The sequence below is a fragment of the Oncorhynchus nerka genome, linkage group LG13, assembly GCF_034236695.1.
Source record: "Oncorhynchus nerka isolate Pitt River linkage group LG13, Oner_Uvic_2.0, whole genome shotgun sequence".
Taxonomy (NCBI): Eukaryota; Metazoa; Chordata; class Actinopteri; order Salmoniformes; family Salmonidae; genus Oncorhynchus; species Oncorhynchus nerka.
The window spans coordinates 80,337,618-80,356,474 of NC_088408.1; the positions used below are offsets into that span (position 1 = coordinate 80,337,618).

General features: G+C 44.7%; 1 protein-coding gene across 3 annotated transcripts in view; it reads left to right on the forward strand.

Moving 5' to 3' along the window:
• LOC115140230 (semaphorin-4C-like) overlaps positions 1 to 18,393 on the forward strand; it is a 138,801-nt gene extending 120,408 nt beyond the window's left edge. Inside the window, exons 4-17 of one of the 3 annotated variants that reach the window (XM_029678459.2) lie at positions 936 to 998; positions 1,112 to 1,210; positions 1,839 to 1,935; positions 2,030 to 2,149; positions 2,928 to 3,079; positions 5,647 to 5,822; positions 8,159 to 8,303; positions 8,620 to 8,833; positions 12,492 to 12,607; positions 13,974 to 14,131; positions 14,329 to 14,420; positions 14,684 to 17,042; positions 17,581 to 17,757; positions 18,067 to 18,393. In XM_029678459.2, coding sequence (XP_029534319.1) covers positions 936 to 998; positions 1,112 to 1,210; positions 1,839 to 1,935; positions 2,030 to 2,149; positions 2,928 to 3,079; positions 5,647 to 5,822; positions 8,159 to 8,303; positions 8,620 to 8,833; positions 12,492 to 12,607; positions 13,974 to 14,131; positions 14,329 to 14,420; positions 14,684 to 15,582 — 2,331 coding nt within the window. In that variant the 3' untranslated portion in view covers positions 15,583 to 17,042; positions 17,581 to 17,757; positions 18,067 to 18,393. Of the gene's footprint in view, positions 1 to 935; positions 999 to 1,111; positions 1,211 to 1,838; positions 1,936 to 2,029; positions 2,150 to 2,927; positions 3,080 to 5,646; positions 5,823 to 8,158; positions 8,304 to 8,619; positions 8,834 to 12,491; positions 12,608 to 13,973; positions 14,132 to 14,328; positions 14,421 to 14,683; positions 17,758 to 18,066 lie in introns of all 3 variants that reach the window. The other 2 variants (XM_029678458.2, XM_029678461.2) reach the window with 2 other exon arrangements.
• The last annotated feature ends 464 nt before the right edge of the window (positions 18,394 to 18,857 follow it).

Here is an 18,857-nt window from a genome sequence, read left to right on the forward strand (position 1 = left end):
CTCTCTCCCCCACTGTCTCTCTCTCCCCACTGTCTTTCTCCCTACCACTGTCTCTCTCTCCCCCACTGTCTCTCTCTCCCCCACTGTCTCTCTCTCCCACTGTCTCTCTCTCTCCCCACTGTCTTTCTCTCCTCCCACTGTCTCTCCCTCCCCACTGTCTCTCTCCCTCCCCACTGTCTCTCTCTCCCCCACTGTCTCTCTCTCCCCACTGTCTCTCTCTCCCCCACTGTCTTTCTCTCCCCCACTGTCTCTCTCTCTCCCCACTGTCTCTCTCTCCCCACTGTCTTTCTCTCCTACCACTGTCTCTCTCTCCCCCACTGTCTCTCTCTCCCCCACTGTCTCTCTCCCCCACTGTCTCTCTCTCCCCCACTGTCTCTCTCCCCCACTGTCTCTCTCTCCCCCACTGTCTTTCTCTCCCCACTGTCTTTCTCTCCTCCCACTGTCTCTCTCCCCCACTCTCTCTCTCCTCCCACTGTCTCTGTCCCCCACTCTCTCTCTCCTCCCACTGTCTCTAAATCCATCTCTCTCTCTCTCTGGTCCATCTCTCTGTCCCTCCCACTGTCTCTAATTCCATCTCTCTCTATCTCTCCCCACCATCTATCTCTCTCCTCCCACTGTCTCTAAATTAATCTCTCTCTCTCTGATCCATCTCTCTCTATCTCTCTCGCTGTTATCAATTCAATTTAAGGGCTTTATTGGCATGGGAAACATATGTTAACATTGCCAAAGCAACTGAGGTAGATAATAAACAAAAGTGAAATAAACAATAACAATTAACAGTAAACATTACACTCACAGAAGTTACAAAAGAATAAAGACATCTCTACCTCACTCTTCCAACTCTCTGTGACTGTCTCTCTTGCACTCATGACTGTCTCTCTCTCTCTCTCTCACCCATCCCTCTATCGCTCCCTCTCTTTATCTCTCTCTCGCAGATTGAGTGGCCAGCACCACAGGAGAAGAAGAGAGAGTGTTCTGCCAAGGGCAAGAACAACCAGGTACGGATCCTTCAAGTTTCTGTTCACATTCCAGTACTTCATTAGACTGAGTTGATGATTATTGCTATGAATCGTAGAATATTATGCTTCAGTGTTAGTCTCCTCTCCCACAGACAGAGTGCTTCAACTACATCCGCTTCCTGCAGAGCTACAACCACACCCACCTCTACACCTGTGGAACCTTCGCCTTCCAGCCCAAGTGCACCTACATCGTGAGTGGCTCTCAATGGCAGAGTCCCAAATGGCATCCTATTCCCTTCTTAATGCACTACTTTTGACCAGAGCCCTGGGAATAGGGTGCTATTTAGGACCAACAAGGTCTCAGTCACTTCCTGACCTTAAATCTGTGTCTTCAGTCCACTCTGTCTGGAGGTGATATTAGAGTTGATCTGTCCTTGTGGTGGTGTCACAGCTAGCAGCACCAGTGACATGGTGTCATGTCTTCTATCTTCTGTCTGACACCTCCACACCACATCCTCCCCATACGACCGAATCGTCTGTGTCAAAGGAAAGAATATCCCATGCAAACGAGGCAGTGGTATCTGGCTGTGTGTGTGTGTGTGTGTGTGTGTGTGTGTGTGTGTGTGTGTGTGTGTGCGTGTGTGCGTGCGTGCGTGCGTGCGTGCGTGCGTGCGTGCGTGCGTGTGTGTACCTGCCTGACGGAGATATGATAAGACGGTGTGGCGAAGGCAGGGAGCGAGGACTGTGGCTCCTGTTAGAACGGTTGTCACGGACAGACAGAGCCCGGAGCTGTGTTAGTCATGCACTGACCACCTGTGTCTCTGTGTATTTGTGTGTCTGTGTGTGTGTCTCTGCGTGTGTCCTGTTGTCAACCCACAGAATGCTGACCACTTCAGTCTCAACCCTGGCTCCCTGGAGGATGGGAAGGGCAAGTGTCCCTACGACCCTGCCAAAGGCCACACAGGCCTCATAGTGGGTAAGCCATCTATTTCACTCTATTCTACTCTATTTTATTCTTTGTGTAAATGTTCTGTAATGGTGCTCATCCTGCCTGTCTCTGTGTCTCCCAGACAAGGAGCTGTACTCTGCCACACTGAATAACTTCCTGGGTACTGAGCCTGTGATCCTGAGGAACCTGGGACAGCAACACTACAGCATGAAGAGTGAATACCTGCCGGCCTGGCTCAACGGTGAGAGAGTGGTGGTGGGGGGGGTTAAATGAGGAGGGGAGGAGAGAGAGAGGGGGAGAGGTATGTAAAAAGAATGCAAGGATAGAATGAGAGAGGTAAATGGAGGAATTGAGGGAGAGGGGAAGATGGAACTGAAAGAGTTGGAGAGGGAGATGAGATATGGAGAGGTTAGGGGCTAGCTAATAGGACCTCGGAGGCAGTGAGAGATGGAAAAAGCAGGTGAGTGTGAAAAAGCCTGGTAGAGGGGTGAGAGGTGGAGAGATGAGGTTAGAGGAGTGGACAGGAGTGATACATGAGGGAAGAGGTGTTAGAGAGAGATAATGGAAGATGATGGAAGGGTATTAGATGAGACGAGGTTAGAGGGTAAAACATTACATTATATTAGAGGGAGTGGAGGTGGCTGTGTGTGTGTGTGTGTGCGTGCATGTGTTTGTGTGCACATGAGTGGGACCGTGCGGGCATACAGATGTAGGATCTTAATATGAACACTCTTTTGTTGCTGAGAATTTTCCTACATAGAAGGAAATGCTAACTTGTAATGTGTTCAAGCTTCTAAAGTTTGTGATTTAGGGGTTAGGGTTATCATCCCCTACAACATTATTTTCCTGCTGCATTAAACTGGCTCAAATTTAGATCCTACATCTGTACGTGTGTGTGTGTGTTCACATCTCATGCTCCTGTGTGTGTGTGTGTGTGTGTGTGTGTGTGTGTGTGTGTGTGTGTGTGTGTGTGTGTGTGTGTGTGTGTGTGTGTGTGTGTGTGTGTGTTGTTCTCTCAGAGCCTGACTTTGTGGGCTCAGCCCTGGTGAGGGAGAGCAGTGGCAGTAAGGAAGGTGACGATGACAAGATCTACTTCTTCTTCAGTGAGAGAGCTGTAGAGCTGGACTGTGACACAGAGCTCACTGTGGCCAGGGTGGCCCGTGTCTGCAAGGTAGGCTACACGCATATATGGTTACACACACACAGATTTGTTGTCGGGAATTTTCAGGACTTTTTGGGGAGTAAAAATGTAACAGGAAATGCTCACCTTCCCATGTCATCACTTTATCTTTCCCCAGCTGGAGTGAATGGTAATCTCACTTTATCTTTCCCCAGCTGGAGTGAATGGTAATCTCACTTTATCTTTCCCCAGCTGGAGTGAATGGTAATCTCACTTTATCTTTCCCCAGATGGAGTGAATGGTAATCTCACTTTATCTTTCCCCAGATGGAGTGAATGGTAATCTCACTTTATCTTTCCCCAGCTGGAGTGAATGGTAATCTCACTTTATCTTTCCCCAGATGGAGTGAATGGTAATCTCACTTTATCTTTCCCCAGATGGAGTGAATGGTAATCTCTGGGTTGATCGATTTTATCTTATTCCTCTGTCACAGTGTGCTCCGTTGTATCTAATGCATAATATGTTGTAATGTTAACCTTAAACCTTAACCTAACTCCTAACCTTAACCCTAAACCTTACCTAACCTTAACCCTAAACCTTAACCTAACACTAAACCTGATCCTAGCCCTTATCCTAACCCTAAACCTTACCTAATCTTAACCCTTAACCTAATCCTTATTCTAACTCCTAACCCTAATCCTTACCTAACCTTAACCCTTAACCTAATCCTTATTCTAACTCCTAACCCTAATCCTTACCTAACCTTAACCCTTAACCTAATCCTTATTCTAACTCCTAAACTTAACCTTAAACCTTACCTTAACCCTTATCCCAACTCCTAACCTTAACCCTAAACCTGATCCTGATCCTAGCCCTTATATTAACTCCTAACTCTAAACCTTACCTAACCTTAACCCTTAACCTAACCCATATCATAACTACTAACCTTAACCCTTAACCTAATCCTTATCCTAACCTTAACCCTTAACCTAATCCTTATCCTAACCTTAACCCTTAACTTGTTATGGAAGCGCTTCCCCATTGGGAATCGAATTTTCTGAAATTTCAAGTGCACCACGCATAGTTTATGATAAAAATCAAAATTTCATAAAAATTGACATCCAATATACCAAATTAAAGCTACACTCGTTGTGAATCTATCCACCAAGTCAGATTTGTAAAATGCTTTTCGGGGAAAGCATGAGACGCTATTATCTGTACCATGCAGCCTCACATACTGCAACGTCACAAAAACGACAGATTTTTCGTTAGCGCTCGCAAACGAAAAGGCTGAAATAAAATATAAAACATTCCTTACCTTTGACGAGCTTCATTCTTGGCACTCCTAGATGTCCCATAAACATCATTTAGGGTCTTTTTTCGATTAAATCGGTCCATATATAGCCTAGATATCGAGCTAGGAATACCTTGGAATTGGAGGAAAAAATTAGCATTTCATAACGTAACGTCATTTTTTTAAATGCCAAAAGTCGACGATAAACTTTCACAAAACACTTCGAAATACTTTTGTAATGCAACTTTAGGTATTAGTACACGTTAATAAGCGATAAAATACCTCAGGAGGCGGTGTGAAATCGTTACCTTGTCCGTGGAGAAAAATATGTTTCGAAACGGTCGCCCCAAAATCTGGGCGGTGCCAGTAGGAAAGTAGTTCCCTTGTTTGGGTTAGACCAAGAATCAATTGCGAAACTAATGACGTAACTCTAGACAGCATGGGGAAGCTGTAGCCAATGAGAACTCGGCTCTATTTAATTCTGTTCTCTGTAAACAATTGCCTGCAGGCGCGGAAGAATATATTTTTACATTTTCAGTGAACAGATTTTCATGCACTATTCGACCGAAACGCACGTTCTGTAAATGGCACAGGCGTGATTTAAACAGTTTTGGAAAGGTCTGACTGTTTCCTAGCCACACACACTAACCAAATGAACGTACTATATTCCTGGCATGAATAGCAGGGCGCTGAAATGTTGCGCGATTTTTTTTTAAAGACTGCGAAAATTCGCATGCTCCATAATTAACCTAATCCTTATCCTAACTCTAACTCCTAACTCTAACTCCAAACTCTAGCCCTTCTAACCCCAAACCCTAAACCTCACCCTTAAGCATAAAATTGCATTTTAACACATTCAGGACATGAAAAAAGTTTCCTACCTTGTCAGGACATTCTGGTGAATTGTTAGGACATTGTGGTTCTGACACACACACACACTGGCTATTTACACTGAGACTCACACACTTCCGTTGTACTCTTTAAAATCACTCCTCTCACCCAGTTCTATCCTTATTAGGGTTCAATGGTTATCAAGAGAAGTTACGAGTTATGAGCTCAGAGTTGACCATCCACTATCATTGCATTATACGACCCGTTGTTTTTCCTGGTGGTCTGGATGAACTCCTTTCCCTAGACTACGTCCTAACTCCTCTATCCCCAGTCTGTCTGTTTATCACAGCAGGGTGATCTCACTCTTCTCACCCCATTCCGTCAAAAACCATCAGCAAATATTATGGAAGTAAAGAGATTTTTACACCCTACTGGCGTTATGGCACCTCTTCTGACTCCTGTCCCTTGACTGACCATGTGTCTCTCCTCTTAGGGTGATCTGGGGGGCACCAGGACCCTGCAGAAGAAGTGGACCACCTTCCAGAAGGCCAGGCTGGTGTGTTCTCTCCCTGAACGCCACGTCACCTTCAACAACCTGCGGGAAGTCTTCACCCTGCCAGGCATCGACTGGCGCACCACCACCTTCTATGGCATCTTCCACGCCCAGTGGTGAGTCACAATAACACTAACGCCAGGGAGTCGATGTGCCAAAGAGAATAGCGTTTGTCTGCGTCCCCAAATGGCTCTTATTCCATAAATAGTGCACTACTTTTAAACAGAGCCCTGTGAGCCCTGGTCAAAAGTAGTGCACAATATAGGGAATATGGTGCCATTTGGGACGCAGACACAATAGCACTGCCAGGGAGTTAGATGTGCCAAAGAGAATCTCTCTGTCCAACATAGCACTTTTGCTAACACTGGCCTGGCGTGACTTCTAAGTCTATAAACTTTTCCAGTTCTTTTAAAGATATTATTTTATACCCAAAATTACAGTTTTACTAGCCTTGAGTCAGCTAATGTGTCTTCTCTGTGTATAGTTGGACTTCAGTGGAGGCTGCTGAGGGGAGGACGGCTCATTATAATGTCTGGAACGGCGCTAATGGAATAGCATAAAATACATAGTAACCACGAGCTCGATACCATTACACCTATTCCGCTCCTGCCATTATCACGAGCCCGTCCTCCTCAATTAAGGTGCCACCAACATCCTGGGATGGACTTTTCCAATTCTGTTATATAAAAAATAAGTTATTCTCTCCTAATAAAACACAACCATCATCCTATTTCTCCATATCCTATGTCATACAAACAGACAATGTAAAATGACTACAGAAACAACACACCTAGCTAATAACAACCTCTCCCTCAATGTGAGCAAGACTAAGGAGCTGATCGTGGACTACAGGAAAGGGAGGGCCAAACAGGCCCTCATTAACATCGACGGGGCTGCAGTGGAGCGGGTCCAGAGTTTCAAGTACCTTGGTGTCCACATCACCAACAAACTATCATGGTCCAAACACACCAAGACAGTCGTGAAAAGGGCAAGACAACACATTTTACCCTCAGGAGACTGAAATGCTTTAGCATGGGTCCTCAGATCCAGCTGCACCATCCTGACCGGTTGCATCACCGCCTGGTATGGCAACTGCTCGGCCTCCGACCGTAAAGCACTACAGAGGGTAGGGCATACGGCCCAGTACATCACTGGGGCCAAGCTTCCTGCCATCCATATACTAGGTGGTGTCAGAGGAAGGCCACAAAAATTGTCAAAGAATCCAGTCACCCAGGTCATAAACTGTTCTCTCTGCTACCGCAAGGCAAGTGGTAACGGAGCGTCAAGTCTTTGTCCAAAAGGCTCCTCAACAGCTTCTACCCCCAAGTCATAAGACTGCTGAACAATTCATTTTAAAAAAACATTTTTTTAACTAGGCAAGTCAGTTAAGAACAAATTCTTATTTACAATGACAGCTTACTGGGGAACAGTGGGTTAACTGCCTTGTTCAGGGGCAGAAAAACAGATTTGTACCTTGTCAGCTCGGGGATTCAATCCAGCAACCTTTCGGTTACTGGCCCGATGCTTTTACCACTAGGCTACCTGCTGCCCCCTTGCCACCTGGACTATTTACATTGACCCCCCCTTTGTTTTTACACTGCTGCTACTCGCTGTTTATTATCTATGCATAGTCACTTTATGCCTACCTACATATACAAATGACCTCGACTAACCTGTAACCCCACACATTGACTCAGTACCTGTACCCCTTGTAACGGGTGTCGTCAGAAGGATGAGACCAAGGCGCAGCGTTCCTTGAGTTCCACATAATATTTATTGTTGAAGTGAAGCTTTTAGACTAAATTAAACAATAACGAAAACAACGACCGAACAGATTCATAGTGCAAAATACCTGGTCACAAACGAAGAACAAGATCCCACACAGAAGGAGGGGAAAAAAGCTACCTAAGTATGATTCCCAATCAGAGACAACGATAGACAGCTGTCCCTGACTGAGAACCATACCTGGCCATACACAAAGAAATAGAAAACATAGAAACATGAACATAGAATGCCCACCCAAATCACACCCTGACCAAACCAAAAATAGAGACATAAAAAGCTCTCTACGGTCAGGGCGTGACACCCCTTGTATATAGGGCGGTGCACAATTGGCCCAGCGTCGTTCGGGTTAGGGGTGGGTTTGGCCCGGGGTAGGCCGTCATTGTAAAAATAGTGAATGTTCTTAACTTACTTGCCTAGTTAAATAAAGGTTAAATAAATAAATAAATAATATAGCTTCGTTATTGTTATTTTATTGTGTTACTTGTATAAAAAAAGTGTACTTAATTTATTTAGTAAATATTTTCTTAGCTCTATTTCTTGAACCGGTTAAGGGTTTGTAAGTAAGCATTTCACGGTAAGGTCTACACCTGTTCTATTCGTCACGTGACAAATAAAATTTGATTTGATCATCTTAAGCCCATTTTTTTATTGTTATCTCCTGTCCCAGGGGTGATGTGGATGTGTCAGCGGTGTGTCACTACCAGATAGGGGAGGTGAAGAAGGTGTTTGACGGCCCGTATAAGGAGTACAGAGAGGGCTCCCAGAGATGGGGACGATACACTGGCACTGTCCCCAGCCCACGGCCCGGAGCGGTGAGTGATGGATGATGGGGCGGTGGGGGGAGGAGGAGGGGGGAAGGGTGAAGGGAGGGGGTGAGGGTGGAGGGAGAGACAAAAGGAGAGAGGGATGAAGAAGGGGTATAGTGGAGGAATAGAGAGTGAGTTAGACAGGGAGAAGGGAGTCTGGAGAGCGATCAGAGCCAACAACGATGCCAGCCTGTCCCACAACTAACATTCCTTGTTTCTTCCTCTCTCAATCACCTCTCTCTGTTCCCTCTCTCTCTCCCTCACCTCTCTCTGTTCCCTCTCTCTCCTCTCTGTCTTCTCTCCTTTCTTCTTCACGGTGCAGTGCATTACAAGCTGGCATAGGGAGAACGGCTACAACAGCTCTCTTCAGTTGCCAGACGCCACTCTCAACTTTGCCAAGAAGCACCCTCTGATGGAGGAGAAGGCTCAGGCTCGCCCCCTACTGCTCACCAAGGGCATCAACTTCACCCGCTTGGCAGTGGACCGGGTCAGCTCCCTGGACCAGCGTGCATACAACATGCTGTTCATTGGCACAGGTTACTATATACACAACTATGTAACTATACAACTATATACGGTTCATAGTCACAGATAACTATATACAACTATATAACTATACAACTATATACTGTTCATAGTCACAGATAACTATATACAACTATATAACTATACAACTATATACTGTTCATAGTCACAGATAACTATATACAACTATGTAACTATACACCTATATACGGTTCATAGTCACAGATAACTATATACAACTATATAACTATACAACTATATACTGTTTATAGTCACAGATAACTATATACAACTATATAACTATACAACTATATACTGTTTATAGTCACAGATAACTATATACAACTATATATCTATACAACTATATACTGTTCATAGTCACAGATAACTATATACAACTATATACTGTCCATAGTCACAGATAACTATATACAACTATATACTGTCCATAGTCACAGATAACTATATATAACTATACAACTATATACTGTTCATAGTCACAGATAACTATATTCAACTATATAACTATACAACTGAATACTGTTCATTGGTGCAGGTAAAGTGACTTCAGAAATAATTCACACCCCTTGACTTTTTCAAAATGTTGTTGTGTTACAGCCTGAATTTAAAATGGCTTACATTTTGTGTCACTGGCCTAAACACAATACCCCATAATGTCAAAGTGGAATTATGTTTTTAGAAAATTGTACAAATTAATTTTCTATGAAAATATGAAATGTCTAAATTTAAGAATTCAACCACTTTGTTATAGCAAGCCTAAATAAATTCAGGATTAAAAATGTGCTTAATTGCTTAACGAGTCACATAATAAAGTTGCATGGAATCGCACTGTGTGCAATAATAGTAGTTAACATGATTTATAAATGACTACCTCATCTCTGTACCCCACACATACAATTATCTGTAAGATCCCTCAGTCGAGCACTGAATTTCAATAACTGATTCAAACACAAAGAACAGACAGTTGCCGGAGAGGAAGTAAACCACTCAGGGATTTCACCATGAGGCCAATGGTTACTTTCAAACAGTTACAGAGTTTAATGGCTGTGATTGGAGAAAACTGAGGATGGATCAACAATACTAACTTAATTGACAGAGTGAAAAGAAGGAAGCCTGTACAGAATAAGAAATATTGAAAAACATGCAATATTTTTGCAACAAGGCACGAAAGTAATACTGCAAAAAATGTGGCAAAGCAATTCTCTTTTTTGTCCTGTTATGTTTGGGGCAAATCCAATACAACACATTACTGAGTACCACTCAACGTAGTGGTAGATGCATCTGTAACGGCGTTCGTCTGTCGAAGGAGAGGACCGAAATGCAGCGTGGTGGTTACTCGTGTTCTTTAATGTAGAAAAATAGTGATACATGAAATAACAAAATAAATACAAAAAAACAACAAACGAAACGTGAAAACCTAATTACAGCCTATCTGGTGAATACTACACAGAGACAGGAACAATCACCCACAAACACACAGTGAAACCCAGGCTACCTAAATATGGTTCCCAATCAGAGACAACGAGAATCACCTGACTCTGACTCTCACCTGACTGATTGAGAACCGCCTCAGGCAGCCAAGCCTATTCTAAACACCCCTACTCAGCCACAATCCCCAATGCCTACAAAAACCCCAATACGACAATACAAAAAACCCATGTCACACCCTGGCCTGAACAAATAATAAAGAAAACACAAAATACTAAAGACCAAGGCGTGACAGCATCATGTTATGGGTATGTTTGTATTCGTTAAGCACTGGGGAGTTTTTCAGGATAAAAAAAAAACCTGGTTCAGTCTACTTTCCACCAGACACTGGGAGATTAATTCACCTTTCAGCAGGAAAATAACCTAAAACACAAGGCCAAATATACACTGGAGTTGCTTACCAAGACGACATTGAATGCTCCTGAGTGGCTTAGTTACAGTTTTGACTTAAATCAGCTTGAAAATCTATGGTACAGATTGGACTCACAGCTGTAATCGCTGCCAAAGGTGATTCTGAGTCAGGGGTGTGAATACTTTTGTAAATGAGATATTTCGATATTTCATGTTCAATACATTTGCTAACATTTCCAAAAACATGTTTTAATTTTGTCATGATGGAGTATTGTGTGTAGATGGGTGAGAAAAAACATATATTAAATCAATTTTGAATTCAGGCTGTAACACAACAAAATAAATCAAGTAGTATGAATATTTTTTGAAGGCACTGTAACTATGTAGAACTATATGCTGTTCATAGGAACAGGTAACCGCTGACAGGGAATACAACATGCTCTATAAGTACCTACCAATGATGAATATACAGTAGGTATGTTTATGGTACCTTCTGACAGGGCCCAGATGAACCCGGTATGCTCACTAAATATGCTAGAGAAGTTGCTCTGAACCACAGATGTACGATCAATTTACTTTACCCCCAATCTCCCCCAAAAAACAAGACCCACAATTTACAAGATATCAGTGTTCAGGCAGTTTCAGGACAACTTCATCTTACTCCAACTACAGTACTTCCCACTAGCTACTTATAATAGCCTACTAGCTATTTATAATAGCCTACTTGCTACTTATAATAGCCTACTAGCTATTTATAATATCCTACTAGCTACTTATAATAGCCTACTTGCTACTTATAATAGCCTACTAGCTATTTATAATATCCTACTAGCTACTTATAATAGCCTACTAGCTATTTATAATAGCCTACTAGCTACTTATAATAGCCTACTAGCTATTTATAATAGCCTACTAGCTACTTATAATAGCCTACTAGCTATTTATAATAGCCTACTAGCTACTTATAATAGCCTACTAGCTATTTATAATTCCACTCACTGCAGTGCAGAGTGTTTCCCTTACTGTGCCTGCGGTGTGTTGGAGGCCCATAACTGTCAGAGTGACGATGGGCTCAGTAGCCTGGCAGGCTCCCTGCTGCTGTGCTTCACAGCACATACTCAATTGGGGCCTTGGCAGATGTACACACTGCCAATTGGGCTGCAGGCTTGATTAGCTATTAACTGCAGCAGGACGATAGCTTATGCCGAGAGAACAAATCTGGCGAGGGCGGTTAGAAACGGAGGATGGGATTGGGGGATTAGCCGAAATTCCCGACACAACGAGAGAGGAGCATGATGTGTGTGTGTGTGTGTGTGTGTTTTGCTGCTCTGCTCTGTGCCAGGCTCCTGTAGTGTGCAGGGTCAGTCCCTAACATTATCCTTAACAGTCCCACTGTGGTGAGGGTGGGAGGCAGGGCAGGCGCAACACACACAGCACATCTCTGCTCATAAAAGCCTCATACACCCAGACAGACACACAATGTCACACCGCCGGCAGCAGCAGCAGCTCAATCGCCATTCAAAGCAGGGGATGTAACCTTGATCACAATACTACTCATATAGAAAACTACAGTACAATATTCTGACATTATATATCTCTCTCCTCTCATCTTACCAACTTCTGCCTCCTACCTTTCCTCTGTATTCCCTCTTCTCTTTTCCTTCCACAATATTTCCTCCTCTCCTCTCTTTCCATCTGTTCTCTCATATCGTTCTATCCTCTTTTCTCTCCTCTGCGTTTCCTCTCTTCTCCTACTCTCTTTCATTGCCCTCTTTTCTCTCCTTTTCCCCTCCCCCTCTCCTCCTGTAGCAGACGGCTGGTTACAGAGGGTAGTGATCTTTGGCTCGGAGGCCCATGTGATTGAAGAGATACAGCTGTTTGATTCTCCACAGCCAGTGGACAGCCTGACCATCTCTCACACCAAGGTAACACTCAACATTTGGCTAGGGTTTCAATAAATTCCCTGGTTTTCCAGAAATCCTTGTTGGAGGATTCTGGATTTCCTGCTTATAACCCTCTTGATTCCTCCAACCAGAATTTTGGAAAAAAGTTACATTTATTGAACATTCCAGTGATTTTGCAACCCTACCTAGGCACAAGAGTTTTCCCCAGCCCTCCATATTTTTACCTTTTATTTAACTAGGCAAGTCATTTTAGAACAAATTCTTATTTTCAATGACGGCCTAGGAACAGTGGGTTAACTGCCTGTTCAGTGGCAGAACGACAGATTTGTACTTTGTCAGCTCGGGGATTTGAACTTGCAACCCTTCGGTTACTAGTCCAACGCTCTAACCACTAGGCTACCCTGCCGCCCATATAGCTGACTGTCACTAAAGCCCAGGAAGTATCCCTGGCCTTACACCATCATGGCCCATCGCTAGGGTCTGGAGTTTTCCCCAGCTTTACACATAGACAGACCGACAAGGTGTATATGTGCATCAAGCTTTCTCACACTACAAAAAATGTCCTTACCTATGGGCCATTCTGGCTTGGACAATGCTTACTTACACATAGGCCATCACTGGAGACAAGAGTCTTCTCTGACCATGTGACTACACAGCACCATTATCCCATCAGATTACCATGTGACTCCTGGCCCTACCCACACCATTATCCCAGCAGATTACCATGTGACTCCTGGCCCTACTCATCACCATTATCCCATCAGATTACCATGTGAGTCCTGGCCCTACACATCACCATTATCCCATCAAATTACCATGTGACTCCTGGCCCTACACATCACCATTATCCCATCAGATTACCATGTGACTCCTGGCCCTACTCATCTCCATTATCCTGTCAGATTACCATATGACTCCCAGCCCTACTCATCACCATTATCCTATCAGATTACCATGTGACTCCTGGCCCTACTCATCTCCATTATCCTGTCAGATTACCATATGACTCCCAGCCCTACTCATCACCATTATCCTATCAGATTACCATGTGACTCCCGGCCCTACTCATCACCATTATCCTATCAGATTACCATGTGACTCCTGGCCCTACTCATCACCTCTGTTTCACAGCATTACACTCACATGTTGACTGGCATTACACTCGTGCTGATCCTTATCTAACTAAACCAGGCTTTTCATGGCCAGCGATTTCATAATAAACTCTTCTCTCCAGCAGAACAAAATGTTATTGTAATTTAGAATGATTATCCTATTATCTCTGCTGCCCTCTCTCTGAATTGTTATTTTTAAATTTCCCACCCTCTCTTTTTACCCTCTTGTCTCCACCCCTCTCTCTCTCTCCCTCTTTCTCTGTCTATGTCTGCAGAAGTACTTGTACATTGGCTCACGTTCAGAAGTGCTCCAGCTGCCCTTGGCTAACTGCAGCCGTTATCAGTCGCAGCCAGACTGCCTTCTGTCCCGGGACCCCTACTGCGCCTGGGACAGCGAGGGCCGCGCCTGTGTCCGCATCGACCTCCACCGCGGGTGAGCATGTCTGCCTCTCCCCTCTGCCCCTGCTCAGGGGTTCTGCTTCCCCCCTTCGCTCCCCCCTCCTCTCCCTTCTGCCCCTGCTCTGTGGGCTGGGTCTAACTGTGCCAGCAGCAGCTCAGTGGAGGCTTCTCAGACAGTATAGCAGAAAGACATGTTATTAATGCCTGTTCTCTGTGCTCTCTGTCCCACAGGTCTACCTCCTCCCTATCCCAAGATCTGATGCTGGAGAGATTCAGTAGGGGCAAAGCCAAATTTGACAAGCCTGTGGCCATCCCCAGCCCTGGTGGGTGGGAAAGAGAAACTGGACTGGTGGCCCCTGGTGGTGATAGCTGGTTACTACAGCTATCACCACCAGTTGAATGGAGTTGAACTTAGAATTGATCATTTTTTTGTTGAGTTGAACTAAGAGTTGATCATTTAATAGAGATAATCTAATAGAGTGAATTGAACTCAATTGAACTTAGAGTTGATGAGTTGAACTTAGAGTTCAGGATATAAACATCTTGGTTAACACATCTTGGCTAACACATACCCTCTCTCTTCCAGACAACTCTCGGCTGAGGAATGTGACAGTAGTGGTAGAATCAGACATGGTTTTGCCCTGCCAGCTGGTGTCCAACCTGGCCCAGCCCTCCTGGGTCCTCAACGACCGCGAGCTGCAGCTAGGAGACGAGGAGGCCGGAGGGCCACGCTTCGACCAGGCCCTGAAGGCTCTGGTGGTCCCCAACGCCATGCCAGTGCACGCGGGACGCTACGTGTGCTACTCCGAGGAGCAGGGGGTCAAGTTTCAGATGGAGCGTTACCAGGTGTCGGTGGTGGCCAGCTCCCCTGTGGTCATGGCGGCCCGGGCCCCTGACGGCAGCATGGGTCTGTTCTGGGTGTTGGTGATCACCCTGGGGGCCGCCTGTTTATTACTATTGGTGGCAGCTCTGTATCTGAGGAGACGTCTGAAGCTGGCCCTAGGTAAAGGGGCGGACATGAAGCCTCTGGAGAGCACCCTGGTCTACCCCATAACCCTGCCCAAGGAGCCACCCACCTTCGTGCCCAGCAAAATGCCCAGCGACGAGGACCGCTTCTGGGAGACGGGCGCCAACTACTACTACTCAGACGGCTCGCTGAAGATCGTTCCGGGCCACGCCCTGTGCCCCAGCAGCCAGTCTCACCACCACGCTCCAACAGCGTCTCCCAGCACCATCCCCGGCCAGCCCATCCATTCCCCCAGCCGGCTCAGCCTTACCAACATCAGGGGTTCCGGCAGCAACGGCTACATCCGCCTCAACCTGAGCTCGGCCGGGGAGGAGAGGGTTAGCGGGGGTGGTTCTGGTGGAGGAGGGCTGGGCGGGGGCGGGAACGACTACTCCAGCCCCTTCAAGGAGGAGCTGCGTCGGACCCTGCAGCAGAGGAGCGTGCTGCCTGACGCCAACCCTGAAGAGTCGTCTGTGTAGTCTTTCTCCACGCCTGCCGTAATGAAAAAACAAAACAAGAGACAACGAACGGCAACTAACCTACCTCCCTCCTCTCTCTCTCTTTCTCGGCTCCACTGTCACCATGCTCTTGCTCGTTTGGCTGACTCTGTGACTGGCAGAAGACGCTTTTAGCACAGAGCATGTGATGTGACACACACGCCGAATATTCATCAGCATCCGCTCCTGTTATTATTGTGTTCCATCCACTCCTGTTATTATTGTGTTCCATCCGCTCCTATTATTATTGTGTTCCATCCGCTCCTGTTATTATTGTGTTCCATCCACTCCTGTTATTATTGTGTTCCATCCGCTCCTGTTATTATTGTGTTCCATCCGCTCCTGTTATTATTGTGTTCCATCCGCTCCTGTTATTATTGTGTTCCATCCGCTCCTGTTATTATTGAGTTCCATCCACTCCTGTTATTATTGTGTTCCATCCGCTCCTGTTATTATTGTGTTCCATCCACTCCTGTTATTATTGTGTTCCATCCGTTCCTGTTATTATTGTGTTCCATCCGCTCCTGTTATTATTGTGTTCCATCCACTCCTGTTATTATTGTGTTCCATCCGCTCCTGTTATTATTGTGTTCCATCCGTTCCTGTTATTATTGTGTTCCATCCGTTCCTGTTATTATTGTGTTCCATCCGTTCCTGTTATTATTGTGTTCCATACGCCAAACTGGCTGTCACATTTGAACTTCTTCAGCAGTTTAACTTGCTTTCGCTGTGCAAATCTCAAGCTGTGTAAATTCTGTATTTAAAGACAATTGAACGCAGAGGGCCTACACCTCAAGCATGGCAGTCAAACAAATGGAAAGGTTTCCTGAGAGCACTGCTTCATGATAAGATAGGACCAAGAACTCATGACAGGATTGTAGCTTCAGCGCTATACCAATCATCCAATAATCAAGCAGTACGAGTCGACTGACTGAAAGATGGAGGAGCTGGCTTGCCTTTTTTCTGTTCTGTTGGAGAATTTTTCGCTTTCTACACTTAACATGGGAGTATGGGAGTCGATTTTGTATTTGTGAGCAAAGAGAGTGAGAGTCACATAATTAATCTCAAAAGCAAGACGACAATCACGTTCCTCTCTCCGGGGGTTAAACCTGGGAAGGAAAGGGAGGGATGAAGAGAGAGAAAATGGAGGGAGCTTTGCGTGAAAGACACAGAGGGTTTACATGAAGGACAAACTCTCAATTAGACTTTCTCGGCTCGATTTGTACTTTTTTTTTTACCTTGTCAGTCTTTCCTCTGAGAAAGTCTTCAATCCCTGCCACATTGATATATTGTGACAATTTAAATTAAGACATTTTTTGTGTTGTTTTTCTATGTCTTACGGACTACAGAAGCAACAAATGGAGACCAATGGCTTTAAAGCACCCCTCTGTGAATGAGAATGTGAGAGAAGCATGTACAAACCTCTCCTATCCCTGCTCAAGGTAGATATCTCCCCAAATAACCTCCACACTAGTAAATTGATTTTTAGTACTACTTTTACAATAACTGCACTACACATTTACACAAGTGGTTCATGGGAATTTCAGTTAAACCCATTCAGATACACTTCCTTGTGATGTGATTATGGACATTTTTGTTTGACATAATCCCACAACAGAACCTACAACAGCACATTCACTTATTATTCTGAATTTGAGATGAGACGAAGGCATTGCTTTCAGTCATGTAGTGGGGATGACACGGGGGAATGTAGGTCAACTCTCACTAAACTGTTGCGACTGCAGTGGATGTCTCAACAAGTGCTTTATAATATGTATGTGTAAGGGCGGGGGTGGTGGATGGGTTAAACTGCCAAAAGAAGCCCTCCCTCCCCTGCACTGCCCTGAATGCCTATCCTGGTGGATGTAGTAGTGTGTCCTGGAGGGGACGGGCCACAGCACTGTACCTGTCCTAGACACACCCTTTATTAACCCCTTATTTCCCTAAACCCCACCCACCTACCTACCTACCGATGTCCAGAGAATGACCTGGCGCTACTGTGGAAAGCCTGAATTCAGAGAGAAGGATAGACACTGAACTGTAAACCCACACTGCCTGTGCTGTTAGAGGGACAAGCAGACAACAGATGGAAGATAGATGAATGGCCTGTGACAAACCAACGGCTCCAGAGAGCGATCAGAGGCTCATCAATCAGAGGTATGGCTCGCTCGCTCTCTCTCTGAAAGCCTACAGACACCTATCCTGATCCCAGATCTGTTTGTGCTGTCATTCCAACTACTAGGTCATTGTTATGACTTGGCGTGGGAGTTGATGTAGGAGTTGGCAAGACAGTACAAACAAATCTGGGACCAGCCTAAGAGACACCCAAAGACCTATCCAGAAAAATAACTGCCACGATCAAGTTTTACAGCCTTGCATATACAATTAAATTTACTGCTGCAGGGACTATATATCACTATGTGTGCCCACTCTATCCTGTTCCTCTTCATGTGCTTTGTCTTCCAGGGGTGGCTTTGTGACACATCTGCAGGGACCAGAGAACAACACAAAACAAAGGAGGAACAAGAGGAGTACGATGTTTCTTTCTTTCTCACCAAAATGTATACTAGAGACAGCTGAAGGGGATGTAGAATATTGTAATGATCCCTGGGTTGAAGAGGTACTTACTTGGCCATCAGTGGTTAGTTCATCCTAGTGTTGCATGATCCTCTCTGCAAATGTACTGTACACATCTCTGATGACATGATCATAATTGTAAAAGAAGTGTATCATGTTTCAAACTTTTGCAGACACTAATGTTTTCTACTAAAATAAAGTGTAATTTATGATTAAGAGTTGTTAAGGACTTGTTCATGAAATTGTCCATCTTCTTAACATGTTTACTTTCGCTGTGCCTCTTCACCTTCGGATAAGCCAAAGTAGACTGCAGTTGTTTTTTTGAAAAGGTGTATTATTAGATATTATTTTATTATTCCACTTCGATATTTAAGTTTCAACAGTCTGTCCAACTTCAGTTCAAAGAACTCTCATGCCTGGAACTTTCCTGCATATTTTATTTAGAGATTAATTTTCTTCAGAAGGCAACAAGCTTGTGGATGGTCAACATCCTGTTTAGATGCCGATCCCTGACTTCCTAGCACATGAGAAAGTAAACAAATCATCAGAGCGTCATAGGACCAACCAAGCAAAGCAACTTCCTTTTAACCAAATGATAACTCGTGATTTCATGATCTGAGGTTTGATACAAGATCTGAAATATTTATACATCCATTTAATATGAGTAGATTGAATATGTT